General features: G+C 48.3%; 1 protein-coding gene and 1 long non-coding RNA gene across 4 annotated transcripts; one reads left to right on the top strand and one right to left on the bottom strand.

Moving 5' to 3' along the window:
• Positions 1–120: 120 nt before the first annotated feature.
• ADAMTS13 (ADAM metallopeptidase with thrombospondin type 1 motif 13) lies at positions 121–18,700 on the top strand. Of its 3 annotated transcripts, none has more exons than XM_068211117.1 (29): positions 121–357; positions 656–722; positions 1,525–1,808; positions 1,953–2,094; positions 2,437–2,573; positions 3,196–3,279; positions 3,357–3,481; positions 3,730–3,876; positions 4,228–4,362; positions 4,868–5,018; positions 5,624–5,728; positions 6,159–6,310; positions 6,411–6,474; positions 6,988–7,114; positions 7,456–7,604; positions 8,891–9,011; positions 9,618–9,698; positions 9,958–10,139; positions 10,563–10,698; positions 12,284–12,413; positions 13,033–13,222; positions 13,461–13,585; positions 13,892–14,014; positions 14,828–15,032; positions 15,511–15,808; positions 16,272–16,418; positions 16,874–17,050; positions 17,376–17,560; positions 17,840–18,700. In XM_068211117.1, the coding sequence occupies exons 1-29, from the start codon at positions 292–294 to the stop codon at positions 17,996–17,998; spliced, it is 4,194 nt and encodes a 1,397-aa protein (XP_068067218.1). In that variant the 5' UTR covers positions 121–291; the 3' UTR covers positions 17,999–18,700. The 3 variants fall into 3 exon arrangements, with proteins under 3 accessions (XP_068067218.1, XP_068067219.1, XP_068067217.1); XM_068211118.1 differs by having other exon boundaries at positions 2,434–2,573; positions 13,464–13,585; XM_068211116.1 differs by having other exon boundaries at positions 2,434–2,573.
• On the bottom strand, positions 12,309–14,352 carry LOC137486141 (uncharacterized). The gene is made up of 2 exons (XR_011005593.1): positions 13,892–14,352; positions 12,309–13,585 (listed from the first exon to the last, which is right to left on the bottom strand). It is a non-coding gene; the product is annotated as an uncharacterized lncRNA (long non-coding RNA).
• Positions 18,701–18,732: the final 32 nt, after the last annotated feature.

The following is an 18,732-nucleotide window of genomic DNA, read 5'->3' as shown; positions in this document are numbered from 1 at the left end:
TCGCGGGGTGACCCCCACCCCACACGGGCGTGTCCCCAGGGCCACATGGCCCCCCCGAGCCGCCCCTTGGCCCGCCGGGGCTGGCGCACAACCTGGAGAAGCCGCGGACATTGCGCAAGGGCGGCCGGGCTCCAGCTGCCGGTGCGGCCGCGTCCCCCGCGGGCCCGCTCGGAGCGTGTTTGCTCGGTCGCTGTTTGCTCAGAGGCTGTTTTTGCTCTTCCCTTCCGCTCCACGTGATGCCTTGGGCCGAAAACTCTTCGTGCTCGGCTCGGAGAGCTCGGCTTGTCCGGCATGACCGTCAGCTTGGCGCTGCGGGCGCTCGCCGTGCTCCCGCTGGGGCTGTGCTGGCTCCCTGAGGTGAGTCTGACCTCCGAGCGGCCCTTCCAGGAACGCTGCCGCGCTTCTAAGAAAAGCTAAAAAAAATTAAAAAAAAAAAAAGAAGAAGAGACGACCCGGTTCTAAGCCAAACTCGTCCGAGCTCGCTAATCACGAAGATAAAGCTGTTCCCTTGTGCAGCCCGTGCTCGGCGCGGAGTAAAGGCATGAGGGCTTGGCTCTGGGACTGCTGAGCTGTTTGCTGGCGTTCCTTCAGGTCGGCTCCAGCGAAGGGATAGCCTTGTGTCCATTTGGTTTTGCTCTTCTTCTTCTTCTTGCAGGAATTCCTCGGCGCTTTGGATGGGGAAGATGTTTTGTCTTACTTTGGAACCAGCTCAGTGCCTGATGGTATGCAGGGCTCAGCCTCCCTCGGTTTAGAGCACATCTGGCCGTTGATTTGTAACCCTGTGTGGTTGACAGTGCTAATTAACAACTGATTAACAGCCCCTGAAGTGACCAGCATTTGGTGTTTCTGAGTCCCAGTGCAAGCGAGACAAGCTGGGTTTCAGTGTGAGCGGATGGAGAGATGTGTCATTTCAAATCTCCTCCAGGAGATGTGTTCAACCTCTTTGCACATTTCTGCTGCACTCCCCATTCTCTGTATGGGTGTTCTTCTTCTGACAAAAGCTTTAGACTAAGGATAACTTTAAATACTTGTTAATTATTATTAATAAATGCACAAACATATTTGAATTCTGGGTCTGGATTGGTGATAGTTCAGAATAAAGATGTTTTGAAGTCTTAAATCCCTAAAGGAAGAGTGTTGTTGTCTCCTTGTGAATTCACCTAGTGCTCATCCCAGTGTCTTTGTCTGCATTGTGATAATTCCCACTCAGTAATAGTTAAAAGCTGCAGGAACAAAACTGTCTCAGCCTTTTTTAGACGAACTGTTCTCCTTATTGAGAGAGCAAAAGCTGCAATAAATTCAGTGCCAGTTTCTGTTGTGTGTTCCCAGTCAGATTATCCTCACTTTGGAATACACAAAAGCACAGAACTTCTCTGAATGGCTGTTGCCACCATGAGCCCAAGAGGCCACAGTTGTCATTTTTGGGGTATTTTTCCCGGGGAAATAAACCTTACACTGGGGGTTTGTGTATCATCCTTTCTCATAACTGCTCCCCTTGTTCTGGTCTTGTTTCATTTCTTTCAGTGCCTGAGTTTGCTGTGGCTGAGCCAGCTTGCCCTTGTAAAGAAGAACATTTTGGGCTGAGGCCCTGTCGGGTCCAGCATTGCTCCATCCAGGCCTGGGGGCAGCTCTATGCCTTTGAATTCCTAGAGGACCACGCCCTCCTTTCCTCCTCCTTTGTGAGCAGCCAGGCGGTGAATTCTTCCTTTATTTTACTGAAGAGATTCCCAGGGAGCTGCTTTTCAGGTGGAAAAGCCCTGCAGCCTCCTGGGGCCAGGAGCAGAGTCACTTTCTGTGAAGGGCAGCTGGTGAGTATGAGCAGGACCAGCCTCTGGGGTTGGCAGCTTTATGCACCAAACGTGTGTGAACCATCCACTGAATAAATCTTTGCCATCCCCATGGGTAGCAAATATCTTTGGAATAACTCAGAGGTGGAATTTTATCTGCTTCAGCAAGGAGTGGTCACCGTGGGTGAGGAGAAGGTTCACATCAGGCCAGTCAGGAGCAAAGATGTGGCTCTGCTGAAGGACCTCGGCTTCTCCAGCCCCCACATCCTCTTCAAAAGTGCTGCAAGAGAGGCAAAGCCAGCCAGAGGTAACAGCCATGGAGAGGGAGCCCTGCTGGAAAAGCTGTCTCCTGGAGCATTGCTTCCATGAGCTCAGAGGACAAATTTGTGTTTACAAAATCAGTAGACTTGAAAAGCTTTCTCACCTTGCTGAGGTGTGCCCAGTGTGTCTCATGTGGCTGGTTGTTATTTTGATAGCACAGGTGTATTGCTAAAGCTGCTGGCAGGTGAAAGACACCACCAGAAGTGGGAAAGCTGAGCAAGCCCCTGGAGAAGTGGACTTGCAGCTGAGTTATTGCAGCCTTTGGGGAGAGGGAGTGGATCTGCGGGACCTTTCATGGTGCATTTGAACCTCCTGTGCTGTCCAGCAGGGTGGGCTCCTCCTCGCCTGCACAAGAGGGCTGAGGCAGCTGTCAAACATCTGGAGCTGATGGTGGTGGCAGGGCCAGATGTTTACTTGTACCACAGAGAGGACACGGAGCGTTACATCCTGGCCAACCTGAACATTGTGAGTGCCTCTGTGCTTGGGATCCTGTCCCAGGCTGTGCCCCAGGCAGGACCTCAGGGTGGTTGGGGTCACCTGCCCCTGGTACAGAGCTCATGTGTAGGGCATCCCTCTGTGCTTCCCTGGGCATGAAATCCCCCAAATTCCCTTGTACAAGGAGTAAAAGAAGATCTTAGAGGATTTAAAACCCACAGAGAAAATGTAGCTCTTAATTTTATTACTAATATAGCAACTCAGGTAAAGAGTTTTCTCACCCTGTTGCTTTCAGTGGGATTGAGCTAAATCCACTGAATCCATCTTATATTTTACATTTCACTGTTTTATTTCTGTTGCAGAATTTTCATGTCTCTTTTTGCTATTATTAAGAATTTTTCTCTGTGTGTACTGCAGAAAAGTCTTTAGCATTCACTCTACCCTGTGAAACTTTTCATGCAGATTCTTCTCTCTGCTTCAGAGTATCTGACAAATCTAACCACTTCTCACCTCTTGACAGATTTTTTAACATTTGTAGTGCATATGTTAGTGTTGTAGTTACCTTTGTAATGAGTGCAGCCCATTTTTTGGGAGCAGGGAGTGGGAGTCCCCAAGGCCCCTTGTTTGTTGAATCCTTTCTGTCTCTTCTCAGGGAGCAGAGCTTCTCAGAGATGCCTCACTGGGGGCTCATTTCAGAGTTCACCTCATGCAAATGCTGGTTTTGAGAGAGCCAGAGGTAAGGGGAGGGCTGTGTTTGAGGCTTGCCCAAGCTCCAAGCTGTTTGGAATGTGCCAACGTGTGCCTTCCCTCCAGGCAGAGGTGAACATCACCACCAACATCACCTCCTCCCTCATCAGTGTCTGTGAGTGGAGCAAGAAGGTGAACCCCCAGAACGACTCTGACCCCCAGCATGCTGACATTGTCCTCTACATCACCAGGTGCTGAGCTCCCTGCCCTGGGAGGGACTGGGAAATAGGATTAGGTTGTTTTATTCAGTTCTCCTTGTCTGAGGACGTTTGGATTTTTTAATGTGGAATCATCATAAAATTGGAGCAGTGGGCACTCGTGTCAAAAGAAATGTTAGATAGCTGGCAAAGCTCAGATAAATTCAGCTGAATGTTTAGACCTGACTTTTTTAGGTGTGAGGGTTCTTTGCTCTTTCCTCTTTATGTCTCCCTTACTTTAGGTTTGACCTGGAGTTGCCTGATGGGAACAAGGAACTTCGTGGAGTGACTCAGTTAGGGGGAGTCTGCTCCTCCTTCTGGAGCTGTGTCATTACCCAGGACACTGGCTTTGACCTTGGAGTCACCATAGCCCATGAGATTGGGCACAGGTCAGTAGGAAACTGCCAGAGCAGCCCAGTAGGTTTTATTCAGGGGAAAACATCCTCCAGTTTAGGAAAGAAGCAAAAGGACCTCTTGACATAAAAGGGAATTCCCCATGGATTATTCTAACCCTTTTGGTCACCATCATGGATTATTTTGGAAAGAGTTCCTTGCATTTCTTGCCTTCCTGTATGTCCTGTGACAATTAGAAGCTGCAAAGAGGAGAGAAACCCTTCGTGACAACAGTAGAAGGAAGGGCTGCAGAGGGAGCTCAGTCCCTGCTTAGAGAAGGGGAGGCTCTGAGGGAATCCAGCCTCTGGGTTTCTTCTCCTCAGGGCTCTGTGCTGCTTCTGTTACAGCCTTGGCATTGCCCACGATGGAGAGGGGAATGTGTGCAGCAGCAGTGGTTACATCATGGGCTCAGCAGGAAACCACAACAGCATCGACCTCACCTGGTCTCCGTGCAGCCGAGAGCAGTTCCTGGCCCTTGTCAGGTAAGGGAATGGTGGAGTTCTTCAGTTCCCTATGCTGGGGGCTTAGGAGAGAAAAACTCAATGAAGAAAAAAGTTTATTGAAAGATGAGGAACAGTGAAAAGCTTGGGGTTTGTTTATTTCTTAGCACTTGTTGCTGAGGTTAAACCCAGTTTTTGCTTCACGTAGCTGGAAGTGGCTTTGGTTGGTGCCTGACATGCCTGGGCTGGGTTGGATTTCTCAGACACTGGCTCAGCCTGCACATTTTATTTACAACATCAGAGCATCCAGGCACTGCAGCCTGTGCTGGCTGGGTGCAGGACAGGAATGAGATAGAACTCTAGCAGCAGGGAACTGTGAGCATCTCCAGGCAGCTGCTGCAACTAAATCCATCCCAGCCCACAGTGAGCATGTGTTGTCTGGGAAAGCAGCAGCCAACTCCCAGAGTGAAACTCAGCACAAGTCTGCAAACATGTCCTTGTCCTCACTACGCACAGCTGGGAAAGTTATTCCTCATGTTTCTATCAGTACAGGCCAAACAAGCTGCCTGAATGACCTGCCGGACATGGACGGCAGCATCCCGGGGTGGAAGCCTGGCTTGTACTATGGAGCAGATGAGCAGTGTAAAATTGCCTTTGGGAGTGTGGCCACAGCTTGCACCTTTGCTGACACCAATGTTGTAGGTAGAAAGTTTGTCTGTCTTGCTAAGGGTAGCGGGGAAATGCTCAGGAGCCAAAATTCAGGAGAAATGGCTGGCAGCATTTTTATTCTGAAGGGATTGAAGGTGCTTTTCTTGGCAAAGCTTTCAAAATGTTTCCCTTCTCTTCATCACCTCCTTCCTCCACATAAATCTCCTGTAAGGTTTGCACAGGTGGGTGCTGTTGTGCACAGCTGGCAGTGCTGGGTGCACTCACTCAGGGTCCTGCCTTGGGGAATTCTTGTTCACTGGATTCCTCCAGCTTCCCTGCCATGGCTGAAATCCCTTTGTCTGGGAAGCACAGCGTGTTTAATAGCTGCCATCTGGACATGTTTTGTTAATGAGGAAACACTAAGGTGGGTGAAACTTTAATTGCTTCAGTTGATCATCTTCCAGCATTACAGTTGGTGATTACTACAGTGATGATCTTTTGACTTGCTCACAGCTTTTGCCCAATAGCAGGAAAAGTGAAGGAACTTGCATTGTTGGGTGTCTGGGAGAAAACCTGGGACATGCCCTGTTTAGACTTTTGGGACTGTGTTGTTGAGCCTGACTCCCTGAACTCCCTGATTTTTTTGTCACACCAGGACATCTGTAAAGTTCTCTCATGCCATGTACAGCCAGCAGACAAATCCAGCTGTACTCGGCTTCTGGTTCCCCTCCTGGATGGAACTGAGTGTGGGATCAACAAGGTAAGGAGGCTCCCACCAGGAGTGGGAGTGGGGGCTGTGGGTCTCAGACAGCAAAGCTCTGTCAGTGTCTGGAAGGTACCTGGCACTCACTGCCCCTGGGCCAGGAAGCTAAAACCAGTCCTAAACCGGTACCATTATGTCCTGATCTTGGTCTTTCCACCTTGTCTTTTATCTCTGGAGTTGCTTTGCAGTTCTATAGCCTGATATCTGAGCTCTCCGACTGGAAATGACCTGCCTGCTCTTTGCTTTGACCCCAGCCTCATGTTGACCCTAATTAGGAAGGGGACTCTTCAGCCTCTTGTCAGAAGGTGCCTCATTCACCTTGCCACTCTCTGTTACTGGCCTGCCAAAGATGGGGACTTGTGCCAGCCTTTTAAATCCCAGCCCTGCTGTGTTCACTGCTGCCAGTTCTGTGTGTTCTTGGTCCTAGTGGTGCTCCAAGGGTCAGTGCAGCTCTCTGGAGGAACTGAACCCCATGGCTGTGGTCCATGGGCACTGGTCTGCCTGGAGCCCCCTCTCCCCCTGCTCCCGCAGCTGCGGCGGTGGGGTGGTGCTGAGGCAGCGCTTCTGTAACAACCCCAGGTGAGACATGGGGACCTGCCTGTGCTCAGGGCCTCAGGGCTGAGTCTTCCTCTTTGCCTGGTACAAACCTGCCTCTGTTGAGGAATTCTGTCATTTCCAGGCCTGCTTTTGGGGGGCAGGAGTGCCACGGTGCCAGCATGCAAGCAGAGATGTGCAATACACAGGTAATGGAGCTCAGCAGCATCTGAACTTCTGTCTCACTGTTGAGCCCTTTGAGGGCTGGGTGTTTTGTGACTGTCCTTCCCACAGCTGACTGCTCTGGTAAAAGATCTGGTATGCAGGCTCCATCTGTCTGACAGCAGGAGAGGTATTTGTGCCATGGAAGGCAGCAGGATTATTTAATAGCCTTGTTCACATGTAATGAAGCATTTTCTCTATGCCCCATAGCAGGACAGATGCTGAGAAAATAGTGACTCACAATGATGGTTTTCTTCAGATGGGCTTTCTTGTATGGTTCCTGTTTTCCTTATCTATTTATTTTGTATAAATAGCAAAAATATCAGCTTCCAAGCACAATTCTCTGTATATCCTGCAGCCTTCCTTTAAAGTGGTTTTCTTTCTTTGCAGTTGTTTGGGTGTTTTAATCACCAGCCATTGCATTTTGCCTTTAGCTAGAGGTTTGAATGTCAGTGCTCAGTCACTTCCTTTCCTTACACAATTATCTCTCTGGGATCCAGGCCTGTCTGATGACCCAGCAGGACTTCATGGCTGAACAATGTGCAGCAACAAATTTAAAGCCACTGTACCTTGATGTAGAAACACCATCCTTTTATACCTGGACCTCTGCTGTTGGTTTTGCCAAAGGTAAGGAATGTCTGGAACCTCAGTTTTTGCTCATGGGCCTCTGTACTTTGGAATGAAAAGGCTGTTTCACTGAGTGCTTTAGTTTTCACATGAAACCTGGGTGCTTTCTGAGAGATCATAGAATCCCAGAATGGTATGGGTTGGAAGGGACCTTAAAACTCATCCTACCATGGCAGGGACATCTTCCAGTATCCCAGGTTGCTCCAAGCCCCATCTAACCTGGTCTTGGACACTTCCAGGGATGGGAGCCCACAACCTTTCTGGGTTTTTTCCCATTGCTTGATAAGCAGCCACGTGCCTTCCTGAAAGAGTAACTCCTTCCTTGTGCCTGCCTGCTCCAGGGGACCTGCTCTGCAAGCACATGTGCAGGGCTGTGGGCAAGGAGTTCATGGTGAGCCGTGGGGACAATTTCCTGGATGGAACCAGGTGTGAGCAGGATGACACGGAGCGCCACGGGGATCACCATCTATGTGTCATGGGGAGATGCAGAGTAAGTGACTCGTACTAGGAAAAGACAGTGTCCCAAACAACAGAGTGAGCTCTTCTCAGAAGAGAGTTTTGTTCTTGGTGTGTTGGATGGACTCCAAAAATCTACTGTTCTGTCTTTGCATCCAATGCCCTCTAGATAAGACATTCTGCTAATTATGCAGTAAACACACAAGGCTATTCGTCCCTAAACCAAGAAGCAATTGGTTTATGTGTTGGTGGAAGAAACATCATTAGCTGCTCAGCTTGCCTGCTGTAATTAGCCCCATAAAATGCTGTCTTGGAGGGAAGTTCCATGATTTGAATCACTGAGTCAGTGGCAAGATAAGTAGCAAAACCTGGGCATCACAAGTTGACAGATTGATTTTTGGAGTATTGCTGATCAAAACTGAAGTCTAACTTGTGGAGTTTTTTCCTGGATTGGACCTGAGGAAGGCATTCTTTCCTGATGACCTTGGATACAACTCCCCCGCGCTGTCTGCATTTTAGGAACTGCTCCGTGCTGACCCGGCTGAATGTTTTCTGTTGTTTCTTTACATTCCCAGAATACTTTTTGTAAATTTTATGTTTTTCTCATTATCCTCGTTCTCACCATGTTTTGTGAAGTGTTTCTGTTTCCCCCCATGAACAGCAGAGGGTGTAGGCACAACCTGTTCTGATTTTGGCTCTTTTATTGGCAGCAGTGATAAATATGCATGTTATGGCAGCTTCCAAAGCCTGGGATCAGTGGCTGCAGCATAAATTCAGCAGTTGCACATGTTTTGCTGTTAAGCCTGCTGAGATCCTCCTGTAGCTTTGTGTAAATTAGTCTTGTTCGTGGGAATGGGGGTAGAATCTCTCTTTTGAGTTCCATGGGACTGAACCGATGTGAGCTAGGTTTGGCTTTGGAGTCTGGGGAGCTAAAGATTCCTTTAGAACCTGCCATTCATGTTTAGTGTTCTCCTGGGCTTTTGTTTTTTCCTCCCTTCCTCCCTCCCTCCAGAAAGAGTTCATAGAAGAGAGCACAGAGCTTTGGGTTTAGGTCACAGGAGAGATTTTTTGGGCTGCTTCTTATGGGAAAGAAAATGTCACAGTTACTGAGAGTTGTGCTCTCAGCTAAAACATCCCAGTCCCTGGCTTTGCACACTGCTGTCCAGTGGCAGCTCTAGGTACAAACACATCTTTTCCTTTGTTGTCCTCCTAAATCCAGATTCCACATGGAAAGGGCAGTTTCAGGAGCTCAGGAATGTTGCTTTTAGTCACTTGTTTTCTCAGAGCAGGCCAGGCTGACAGACTCTCCCCTCTGCTCAGGCATTTGGGTGTGATGGCCAGATGGGCTCCAGGAAGGCCATGGATCCCTGCAAGGTCTGTGGAGGTGACAACTCCACCTGCACCGAAGTGCATGGATCCTACACGGAAGGGAAAGCTAAAGGTGTGTAGTCTTCCCCCTCAGGCTCTGTTTGTGTGCAGTCAGTGTTCCAAATCTTCTCTATATGACTTCTCCCCTCTGCTTCTGCTTGGTTTTATTTTATGGAGGGTATGGAGATGGGTTTTGGGTGCTGCAGGAGGTAGGCAGAATGCCTTTTTTTTGTCATAATTCTCTGGATGTGGGTCAGAAATGTAACTGTTTGGGAAGTCCCATAAATTGTTGGGTGATACCAGTTCACAGAATCATAAATATCCCAAGGGATCCACAAGGATCATTGGCTCCAGCTCCTGGCCCTGCACAGGACAGCCCACCAATCCCACCATGTACTTGAGAGTGTTGTCCATGCTTCCTGATTTGTTAAATTTGGGAACTGGTCTGGCTCTTGCAGTCTCATGTAGAGATATTAGCAGAGAACCTAAAAAAAACCAAAGAAATGTGAGAACAGGACACAGAATGCAGCTCAGTTGTGTTTGCTGTGTCACCATCACTGTGTTCAAGGCAAGGAGCAGGGTCAGGGTGAATTTAGGAGTTGAGCTGCAATCCCCATCTTTTCCCACAGAGTTTCAGTGATGGAAGGTGACCACATCTTTCTCCTTTCCACCCTTCCAGAGTATGTGACATTTCTGTCCCTGCCCTACAACACCACCTCAGTCCATGTCATCAACAGGAGGCCTCTCTTCACACACCTGGGTGAGTGGAATGAAAAGGAGAAGAGGGGATACAGGCAGGGCTGAAAGGAGTCTGTGTAAACAAAGAAATGGAATTTTTGGTGCTGCATTTTGGTTGTGGGAGGCTCTCCAGTGGGAAGCTGTAGTAGCCACGCTCCATGGGATGCCAAACTTGGATCAAACTGGTTCCTACCAAGTGGGCAGCCAGCAGCTGCCAGCACCAGGGGATCCTGGTGACCATATCATGTCTCTTAACCTCACTGCTCCTCTGGCTTCTCCAGCTGTGAAGGTTAAAGGAGAGTACGTGGTGGCTGGAAAAGGAAAAATCTCACTGAATGTCACCTACCCATCAGTTCTGGAGGACAACCAGATCAAATACCAAGTGTTTCTCACCCAGGACAACCTGCCAAGCCTGGAGGAAATCCATGTGGATGGGCCAACACAGGAAGAAATTGAAATACAGGTGAATTAAAGCAGCAGAGTTGGAAGGGGGCCAGTCAGAAGCGGCCTGGTTTGGGTGGCTTTGCTGCAGAATCCAGGTGTGGTAGATTCAGGTAACTTTGTGTCCAAGGCTGGGGGAGATGGTGTTCACTGAAGAGTGATGCTATTCCTTTTCTTGGGAATGGCTGGGGGTTGGCTGCCCACAGGTAGGACTGGGAGTGATTGTGTGGACAAAACCACACTGAGTTAAACTTCTGCTTGGCTTAGTCACTTTCAGTGCCCAGAATTCACAGGGTGGATGCTCTGACGGCATCCAGCTGGGACTGAGGCATTGCAGTGAGGCTCAGGATTGGATGGAAAGAAGGCAGACTGGCTTCTCCTTCCTCCATCCTAAGAAATAAATCCATGTTTTCTTCTGCACTGACCACAGTTTTTCCTTCCCCAGGTCTACAGGAGGTACACAAAAGAATATGGCAATGCCACCAACCCAGACATCACCTTCAGCTACTTTGTCCCCAGGGAGAGCCTGACCTATCTGTGGATTCCTCAGCAGGGCCCGTGTTCAGTGACCTGTGGGGAAGGTGAGGCAGCAGGACTGAGTCTTTACTTTTTATGGAGACTTCTCCTTTGGTCTGAACTGAATTTCAAAGCAGATTGCTGGAAATGATTGCTCGTGTTCAACTAAACCAAAGGAAAAAGTGATGGAGCTTTTGAATTAAATTAACTAATCAGCAAATGAGCTCAATCATCAAAATGATACTGAAAATGTTTGATCACGGAGAGGATTTTAAAATAGGTTTTAACTGAATTCTTGGTTTTAAGACTAAATAATTTTCTCAGATTTTTCAAAGTTACTGAAGACTGTAATTTGAAGTTGGCTAAACATCAGAAGTCTGAGACCAAAGGGGTATCTGGTGTCTAACTAAAGCCTCAGAGCTAATTATGAAACTTCCTTCTTTGAATTCTGTTCCTGTGCCATGGCTAATCCTTTCTGTCTCTCTAAAGGAATCATAATGCAGATTGTAACAGCTCACTCTGATAGATGGCCTGACATCTTGTTTGCCAGATAATTCAGATGACACTGTCAGGCCTCTCAAGACTTCTGTGACAAGGATTTAGAAAATGCATTAATGAATATTTATGTAAGTCAATCTACACAACTAGTTATGCCTGGAGAGCTTTTCTCCAGCAAATCCCCCAGGTGAACTGATTGCTGAATCAGTTCAGCCTGAAGTAAAAAGCTCAAAATGCTCCAGAGCCTCCAGCTAATGCAGCCACAAACAGAAAAAAAGAATGAGAAACCCGGGACTTAAAATAACAGAAAGTTGGGAATCTGGGCTGAAATTGCACCTTGAGAGCTGAAAGTGATGCACAGGCCCTCCTTAGCAATAGTCATTATTTGAAAACAAGGAGGGTAGAGCAAAGATAAGGCTGCTGATGGATTCTGGACATTTGGTGCTCAGGGTCATGCTGCTTGAGATTCAGGAATGCCTGGCTCTCACTGTAGCCCATTCACTGAAAGGAGACCCATTTTAGCTTTGCTTGTAATTTCTTTGAGTTTGACTTTTCATCTGCTTTGCTTTTTATGTTCATTATTGTTAAAAATCTTCTTTATAGCTGTAGCTTATGAATATTTCATTCCTTGCCTGCTGCAGGCACTGGAAGTCTCCAGTTTCTCTCCCACTACCTCTGGTTTTGGCTGTTGATGATGCCTTTGAGGAGGTTGGTGCTGTTTGAGCACGAGGGCTGTGTGATGCTTTTACCTGGTCACTTCTACACAATGGCATTTAAAACCAGCTCCCTCCTAGAGCTTATTTTGCTGTCCCTCATCAGTCAGATCATTAGAAGCAATTTGTTCCAAATTATGATTGATATCTTTTGTTATTTCATACAGCCAGTTTAGAGCAACCTTTCCATTTTGGCAGTGGGTTATCAATCAAATGTCTCTGCTAGGGTGCTCACCTTGGAAAATCACTTTAAAACTCTTGAGGGAGGTTACAGCACAAAGAAGGTGTTTGTGTGTTTACAGGAATCTGAATTCCCACACAGCTCATTTTCTTACTCAGGTGATTAACTAAAGTAAAATCACTGCATCTTCCTTCCATAACAGAGGGGAGCTGTTCACTTTGGGTTATAACTCCAATTCCTTTTCCTTTTGTGTCCCAGGGGTGCAGCCAGTGGCTCACGTGTGCTTTGATCAGACCAAGAATGAAGTAACAGAGGATCAGTGGTGTCTGGAGCTGCCACAGCCCCTCCCAGAGCACAAGCCCTGTGCCATGGAGCCGTGCCTCTACAGGTTGGTGCTCCTGGGAGCTCAGCTCAATTCCTGCTTTGCTCTGCCACTTAACCAGGCTCTGTATTTGTGTTGTGCAAGGTCAAAAAAAAAAAAAAAAGATAAGTAGGAAGTAGTTTCCTCTTAATTATAATGGATCCCAAACTGTGTTCTGTCTTTCCTGGTCCTGTGAGATAATTGAGATGTCAGCTGAAGGAATGGGAAATAGTCCTTCAATGTTTTACAGCAGTCTGCTAAATGAATATATTTAAGGGTATATCCAGAAGAAGATGCCTCTCACATTCTTTCCGAGATGGTGCCAACAAAGAGGGTTGATCCTTGTGTTGATTATTTGGGAAGAGGACCAAGGGCCAAGCCTGTCCAGACATTGCCCTCAGAGACCTTTTAGTCTTCAATAAAAAGTGATTGCACTGTGAACTATAGCCCCTTAGCTTAGGTGCTTTAAGTTCTTGAAAGCTGTCAGTGAAAGGATTTAAATTGTCCTCTCAGTCACATCCAGACAAGGCTTTTGAAGCAGAGGAGCTGAATACTCTGCATGACCCATTTCTGTAACCAGTGACCCCAGTTAATAACCTCCCTGATCCAGATGGGAGATGGGGTGATGCAGTTGCCTCCCATTTAGGTGGAAGATGTCTCAGAGAGATGAATGCTCTGCTGTCTGTGGGACTGGAGTTGCCCAGCAGAACCTGACCTGTGTGCAGTTCCAAGATGGCCTGGAGACTGTGGTGGATGACAGCCTGTGCCCAGCAGAAGAAAAACCCCTCTCCCTTGTGCCGTGTGTGGTCAATGTCTGCCCTTTGGGCTGGGACAAAGTGAGTTTGCTGGCTTGGCTTTTCAGGAACCTCACTGGGAGCTTTGCACTTTTATCCACCAGTTAAGAACCACCAGCTCACCCCTGCAGCTTGGAGGGTGGTTTACACCACTGCTCTGCCCAGTTAAAAGTTCATCCTGTCACTTTAGACAGCTCCATCCCTCTTTAATTATGCTGCTGGATTCCTCAGTTCATCGTGGTGGTTTGTTCAGGGCAGTTGTTTTTTGCTCTGTTCTGAGGAGGAAGATGCACACTTACTTCAGCCTCTGGAGTCACTTGGGCATGTCCAGCTGGAAAATCAGACTGTGTATGTCTGGAGCCCTATAGCTGGGGAGTGTTCTGTCTCCTGTGGTAGAGGTGAGGCCTTTCTGTGCTGCAGGGAAATGTTGCTTGGCTGTGGGTGTGAGTTCAGTGCCTGGGAACCTCGGGGTCCAGCTGGTCTTTCCTCCTCTACAGTTCTAAGAGTAGCTGTAATCACAGTTTCTTTGGAACAGAATAATTTAGAGGGTGGTCTGGCTGTGATTCAGAGCTGGGGGGATGAGTGCAGTAAGAGTGCCATGGCTTGGGCAGAGCTTGCTTGTTTTGTACACACAGATGTGACATTTCTGACCTATTTTCAATCCTTGCATCCAAACCACACAGTCAGATTGCTTCCCTTCCTAGGTAAGACTCAGCTGCACTATGTTTGTATGGCTTTTGACACCAAAGAAGAAACCCAGGAGGAAAACTGTCAGCCAGTGCCAAAGCCGGAGAGCAGGGTGGAAGTCTGTGATCTCAACCCCTGCCCACCAAGGTAAAGCAGTTGTCAGGAGACAATGAGACAGTGAGGGGCCTTTTCTTTCTCTCTCTGTCTGCAGGGACAGGTAAAGGAAGGGTCAGGCTACTCTTCTCTTCTTTGGAAGCACAGCCAGTTGCAAAAACTGCTCCACACTCAGCAAACTCAGAGTCTTTCCTGGGCTGGTAGATCTTAGACAGAAATAAGGGTAGTCCTCAGAGTCTGAGTCCAGAGAAACTGAAGACCTCTGGATCCCTTGTTACTCTGGGGAAACAGGAACAAATCTATAGCTGCAAAAGGTGGTGACACATTTGCCAGCTGTACAGTTTCCACAGAGCATCAAGGAAAGTAGCAAGAATTAATACTCTCAGAATCCGGAGCAGCTGCTCTGAAAATGAAGGAAATGCATTGCACTTTCCTTAGGATTTGGGGTGAGCTCGCCCTGCCCTATTTGCTGTGGGACTGGAAAGCTACTGCAACTGTTCTTACAGGATGCCACTCCCAGGGGTCTGGTCCTGATCTGAGAGTTTAGTGGTGTGTGTGTTTTGGAGGGAGATAAGATTGTTTCTGCAGTTAAGCCTGTGTGTGTCACTCTGGGGAGGGCAGAGTAAGATTCAGTGTGGATTTGAAATCTGTGGGCTCCTGGCAAAATGGGAATGCCCTCTGTATCCAACTCCAAAGCTGCTCCAGCCTGCATTCCAAGTACCATAGACCATGTGAGGCAGAGGATGAAGAAGGAGGAAGGGTGAGGGAACTGCAGTGCCTTTTCTGCAGTGAGAGACACGGTGGGGATTCATCACTAACTCACATTTGTCCTCCGTGCCCTGTCAGGTGGAAGGTAACCCCAGCTGGGCCCTGCTCCTCCAGCTGTGGGCTGGGCTTAGCAGTGCAGCTGGTCACCTGTGTGCAGACCCTCCATGGCCAGGAGGTCTTGCAGGAGGAACATTTGTGCCCTGTGGCAGAGAAGCCCCTCACCAGTGTCCCCTGTGTCATCCGCACGTGCTCTTACGAGTGGAGCTTCAGCGAGTGGTCAGAGGTACCTGCTCCCCCTCAGATGCAGAAGTTTTTCCACCTCTTCCCTTCTCTGGAGGTTGCAGGGGAGAAATGACAACTTCTGCCTTATCTGTTGGCTTCCCACAGAAATGCTAAACTGTTTCCAGGAGTGTTTTCCATCTTTTCCCTTGCCCTGTGTTTAGCAGCCGTAGGTTTGCTTCCCACCTTCCTCAGCTCAAGTTTTGGCTGTAGCTTAGAAATGGTTTTGGCATGTTTTCTCCTGGAATGCAGATATTTTGGGATTTTTTTAGGAAGTGGTTCTGCAATTTAAATATATAGTTTGGAAGGTCCCCTGGAAGGTGGGGCATCTTATCGCTGATGGAACAAGAGCACTGACAGGGCAAATGGTAGAAGAGCATCAGTGAACACCCCCCAGATCATGCATGAGCTTATCAACTCATTTATTTCCAAATACCACCTGGAATGTAGGAATAAAATCCTCTGGGTTTGTTATTCTGCAGTGTTCAACATCCTGTGGGAATGGCATTCAGACCAGGCAGGATTTCTGCCTCAGCTCTCTGACCCACAAGCCCGTGAACCCCCTTTTCTGCCGGCGCTTCCCCAAGGCCATCGTGGTGCGTGGCTGCTCCGCAGGGCCCTGTCCTGAGCAGGAGGGGACCCAGTCTCCTGGGGCAGAGCTGCAGCCAGTGACACCCACCACACACCTGCCAACAGCTGCAGCTGCCCCAGAGCATGGACACAAGGACCTGGATGTCCCTCTGTCTGCTGGGCCCTGGGAGCAGACAAAGCCCAGCGGAGGTGAGGAGGACACAGCCAAAAGGAGCTTCTTGTGTGCAGCTGGGCTGTGGGGATCCTGCTGCTAGACAGGGACAGGAGCATGGGAGGGAATACATCTGCCTGGGAGGGAAAACTTGCTGTTCCAGCACGTCCATGTTACCTGAGCTAGGAAAAAGACTCGCTTCCCCGTGCTTCCCAAAGCTCTTCTGACTTGGAAGTCTGTGGGACAGCAGCTCAAGGCTTCAGGGGGTGTTTAGACAACACTGTCAGGCACATGGTGTGATTGCTGGGGTAGTCCTGTGCATGGCCAGGAGCTGGACTCCATGACTCTTGTGGGTCCCTTCCAACTCAGGATGTTCTGGGATTCTATGACTTCCTGTGCTTTACCCAGAATATGTGACCTTATCTGTTCATTGTGCCGCAAAGGGAGCTGTTTTCCTATAGTTCCTTCTGGGTGTGTTTCTCACCTGTCTCTGCTGTCCAGGTGTCTGTGGAAACCTGTTTCTCAATGCCACTGGCATCATCAACATGACAGGCATGGAGAGCCAGGACTGCACAGTGGCCATCGGGCGTCCCCTGAGGGAGGAGATCTCGGTGACCATCCTGGAGAGCTCCCTCAACTGCAGTGCAGGTACTGCCTGGAGCTCGGGGGTCCAGCCTGGCCCTTTGGCAAAGCTGCATCTCAAGCTGCACCTTTTCTGGTGCCTTGAGAAGCTCTGGCTGCCTCAGAGCCTCTGTGATCTCTGAAACCATTTTACTGAGTTTTTCTGTTCCACCAAGTTGTTGCCAGATGGACAAAATGAAGATGCTGCTTGTCCTCCCATCACACAGTGGTTTCCTACCTGTTTTGTTGGTAGATATGAGATGAAAGGAGCTTATGGGGTTAAAGAAGCTGCTTGTTTTGGCCTGTTATAAAACTAACTTACCCTCTAGCTGGAATCAGCAGTTAGATTAGTTAACTGGCCTGTTCTCATGACAGATTTTGATAAGATAGAAACAAGATGCAGAAATTACTTGATTCCAGACCTAAGAGAGGCTTTTACTTTAAATAAAAGTGTTTCTAGGCCCTGTGCTCATCCGTTCCAGGTGAGGTCCTGCTGTTTTCTGGGCGAATGATGTGGCGGACAGGCTGCAGGAAGCTCCCTCTGTCACTGATAAATTCCAGAACTAACACACTGATTGTGAAACAGCGTGTTGTGCTGCCAGGAAACGGGGTCATTCTGCAGTACAACAGCAGAACTGCAACCAAAAAATATTACCAAGGTACTGGACGGAAAGCTTTGCTCTTGCTTTAGATTAAGGCTCACAGAGTTACATGAATGGTGGTTGCCTATGGAAATCTATGGAAAGCTTGCTTCATTTTTAGCAACTAACAATGTCCTTCTTGAGGAGTGTTGGAATCAGTATTAATTGTGGACTCCCCCTTTGTTTTAAAGCAAACCCCTACAGGTGTTTGCTGATGCTTGAAGGTCCCCAGCTGAAAATCCCTAAAGAAACTGTTCTGCCTGTGTTTAATTTAAATGATCTCTTTCTTGGAGGTGCTGGATACTTCTCTAAACCATTTTCTCTTCTCCCTTTGCCCTGTCAGACTGTGACCAGCAGCTGTTTGGCCCCCAGGGTGAAATAGTGAATCCTGTGCAGCTGCCTGCTGAGAGGCAGGAGGTGGTGTGCCGGACTTTCATCACGGTGGCTCCGCGGCAGCGCATCTCCATCCGTGCCCTCAACACTGACCTGGGCCCTGAGGGCAACCAGACTCACTTCAACTACATCCTGGTGAGGAAGCAGGAACCCCAGTGGGATGATTTGGATGGGAACAAACCCATCTCCATTAGAGATTTCCACCCATAGTTCAGTCACAAATCAGGGCCTTGGATCTCTGTTGTGTTCCCATCTCTGATGGGAATGAGAATTTCTGATAGCTACTGTATTTCTTCTAACCTTTGGAGCACAGCTTTTCCCTGAGTGACCAATCTGCAAGTCTCCAGTATTTTTTAGGCACTTATTTCATGTCTAGCCTGCTGAGATAAAATGGTTTGGTTTTTCTTCCTGCAGGTCCGAGATGTCAGCACCATGAAGACAGTGGTGTTCCGTGGGAAGCAGCAATTCCTGTGGCAGTCAACAGGAAGCCAAGCTGAAATTGAATTCCATGAAAATGTTAAGGATCACAGAACCCATTTCTGGGCTGAATATCATGCTGTTGAGCCCAAATAAAAGCACTGCCCTGAGAAAGGCCCAGTTGTTCACTGCTGCCTGCTCACAGCACACATTTAATCTTCTTGCAACTGCTTCTTCATCTGCTGAGTAAGAACAATGTCTGCTGACTCCTTTGGGATCTCAGTCTTGATAAAGATCATACAAAAGACATGTAACCCCCGAATATTTATCAAATCTTCCTTTCTGTCTGATTTGGTTGGCACTAATGCACTTTACATGTCTGCAGGAGGTGACTTGGGCACTGGAGTGTGTCAGGGTCCTGCCTCTGTAATGTGGTGGGACCTTTTAGGAGAATCATTTGATTTCTTGGTGTTCCAGCATAAACCTTTGTACACCACAATTAATGTTTTAGCCATTAAATTCACTCCCTTGCCCCTCAAAACTGAGGCCCAGTGGAGTTCTGGAATGGAATAAAGAAGGCAGAGATGTGTATGAGGATAAACTGCCAGCACAAGGAGATGTGTGGGGTGGGCACATTAGTGCCACGCTAGGACAGGTCACTCAAAGCCTGAATGTTTTCAGAAGTTGGCTGAACTGAGGCACTGCTGGGCAAGCCTTGGTGACAGCTGGCTTTATGTGGGGGGACTAAATGACATCCTGAGGTCCCTCCCCAGCCACCTTTTCCGTGGTTCTACTGTTGGATATCTGACAGTGATACCACCACTTCCTTTCTGTGAGAAAATGAAAGAATTAAAGCCAGGTTTGATGCCAGATCTGACTTACTCAGATAA

Source organism: Anomalospiza imberbis, chromosome 21 (genome assembly GCF_031753505.1).
Source record: "Anomalospiza imberbis isolate Cuckoo-Finch-1a 21T00152 chromosome 21, ASM3175350v1, whole genome shotgun sequence".
NCBI lineage: Eukaryota > Metazoa > Chordata > Aves > Passeriformes > Viduidae > Anomalospiza > Anomalospiza imberbis.
Note: the sequence above shows the minus strand (reverse complement) of the source record. Positions and strands in the feature narration are given on the sequence as shown.

What these genes read in the sequence shown, in the direction of transcription:
- ADAMTS13 (XM_068211116.1), top strand. Translation starts at nt 292, where the DNA reads ATGACCGTCAGCTTGGCGCTGCGGGCGCTCGCCGTGCTCCCGCTGGGG. An exon ending in CAGTTCCTGGCCCTTGTCAG is followed by an intron (nt 4,363 to 4,867) that starts GTAAGGGAATGG and finishes TGTTTCTATCAG; the next exon opens with TACAGGCCAAACAAGCTGCC. An exon ending in CCTTTGCTGACACCAATGTT is followed by an intron (nt 5,019 to 5,623) that starts GTAGGTAGAAAG and finishes TTGTCACACCAG; the next exon opens with GACATCTGTAAAGTTCTCTC.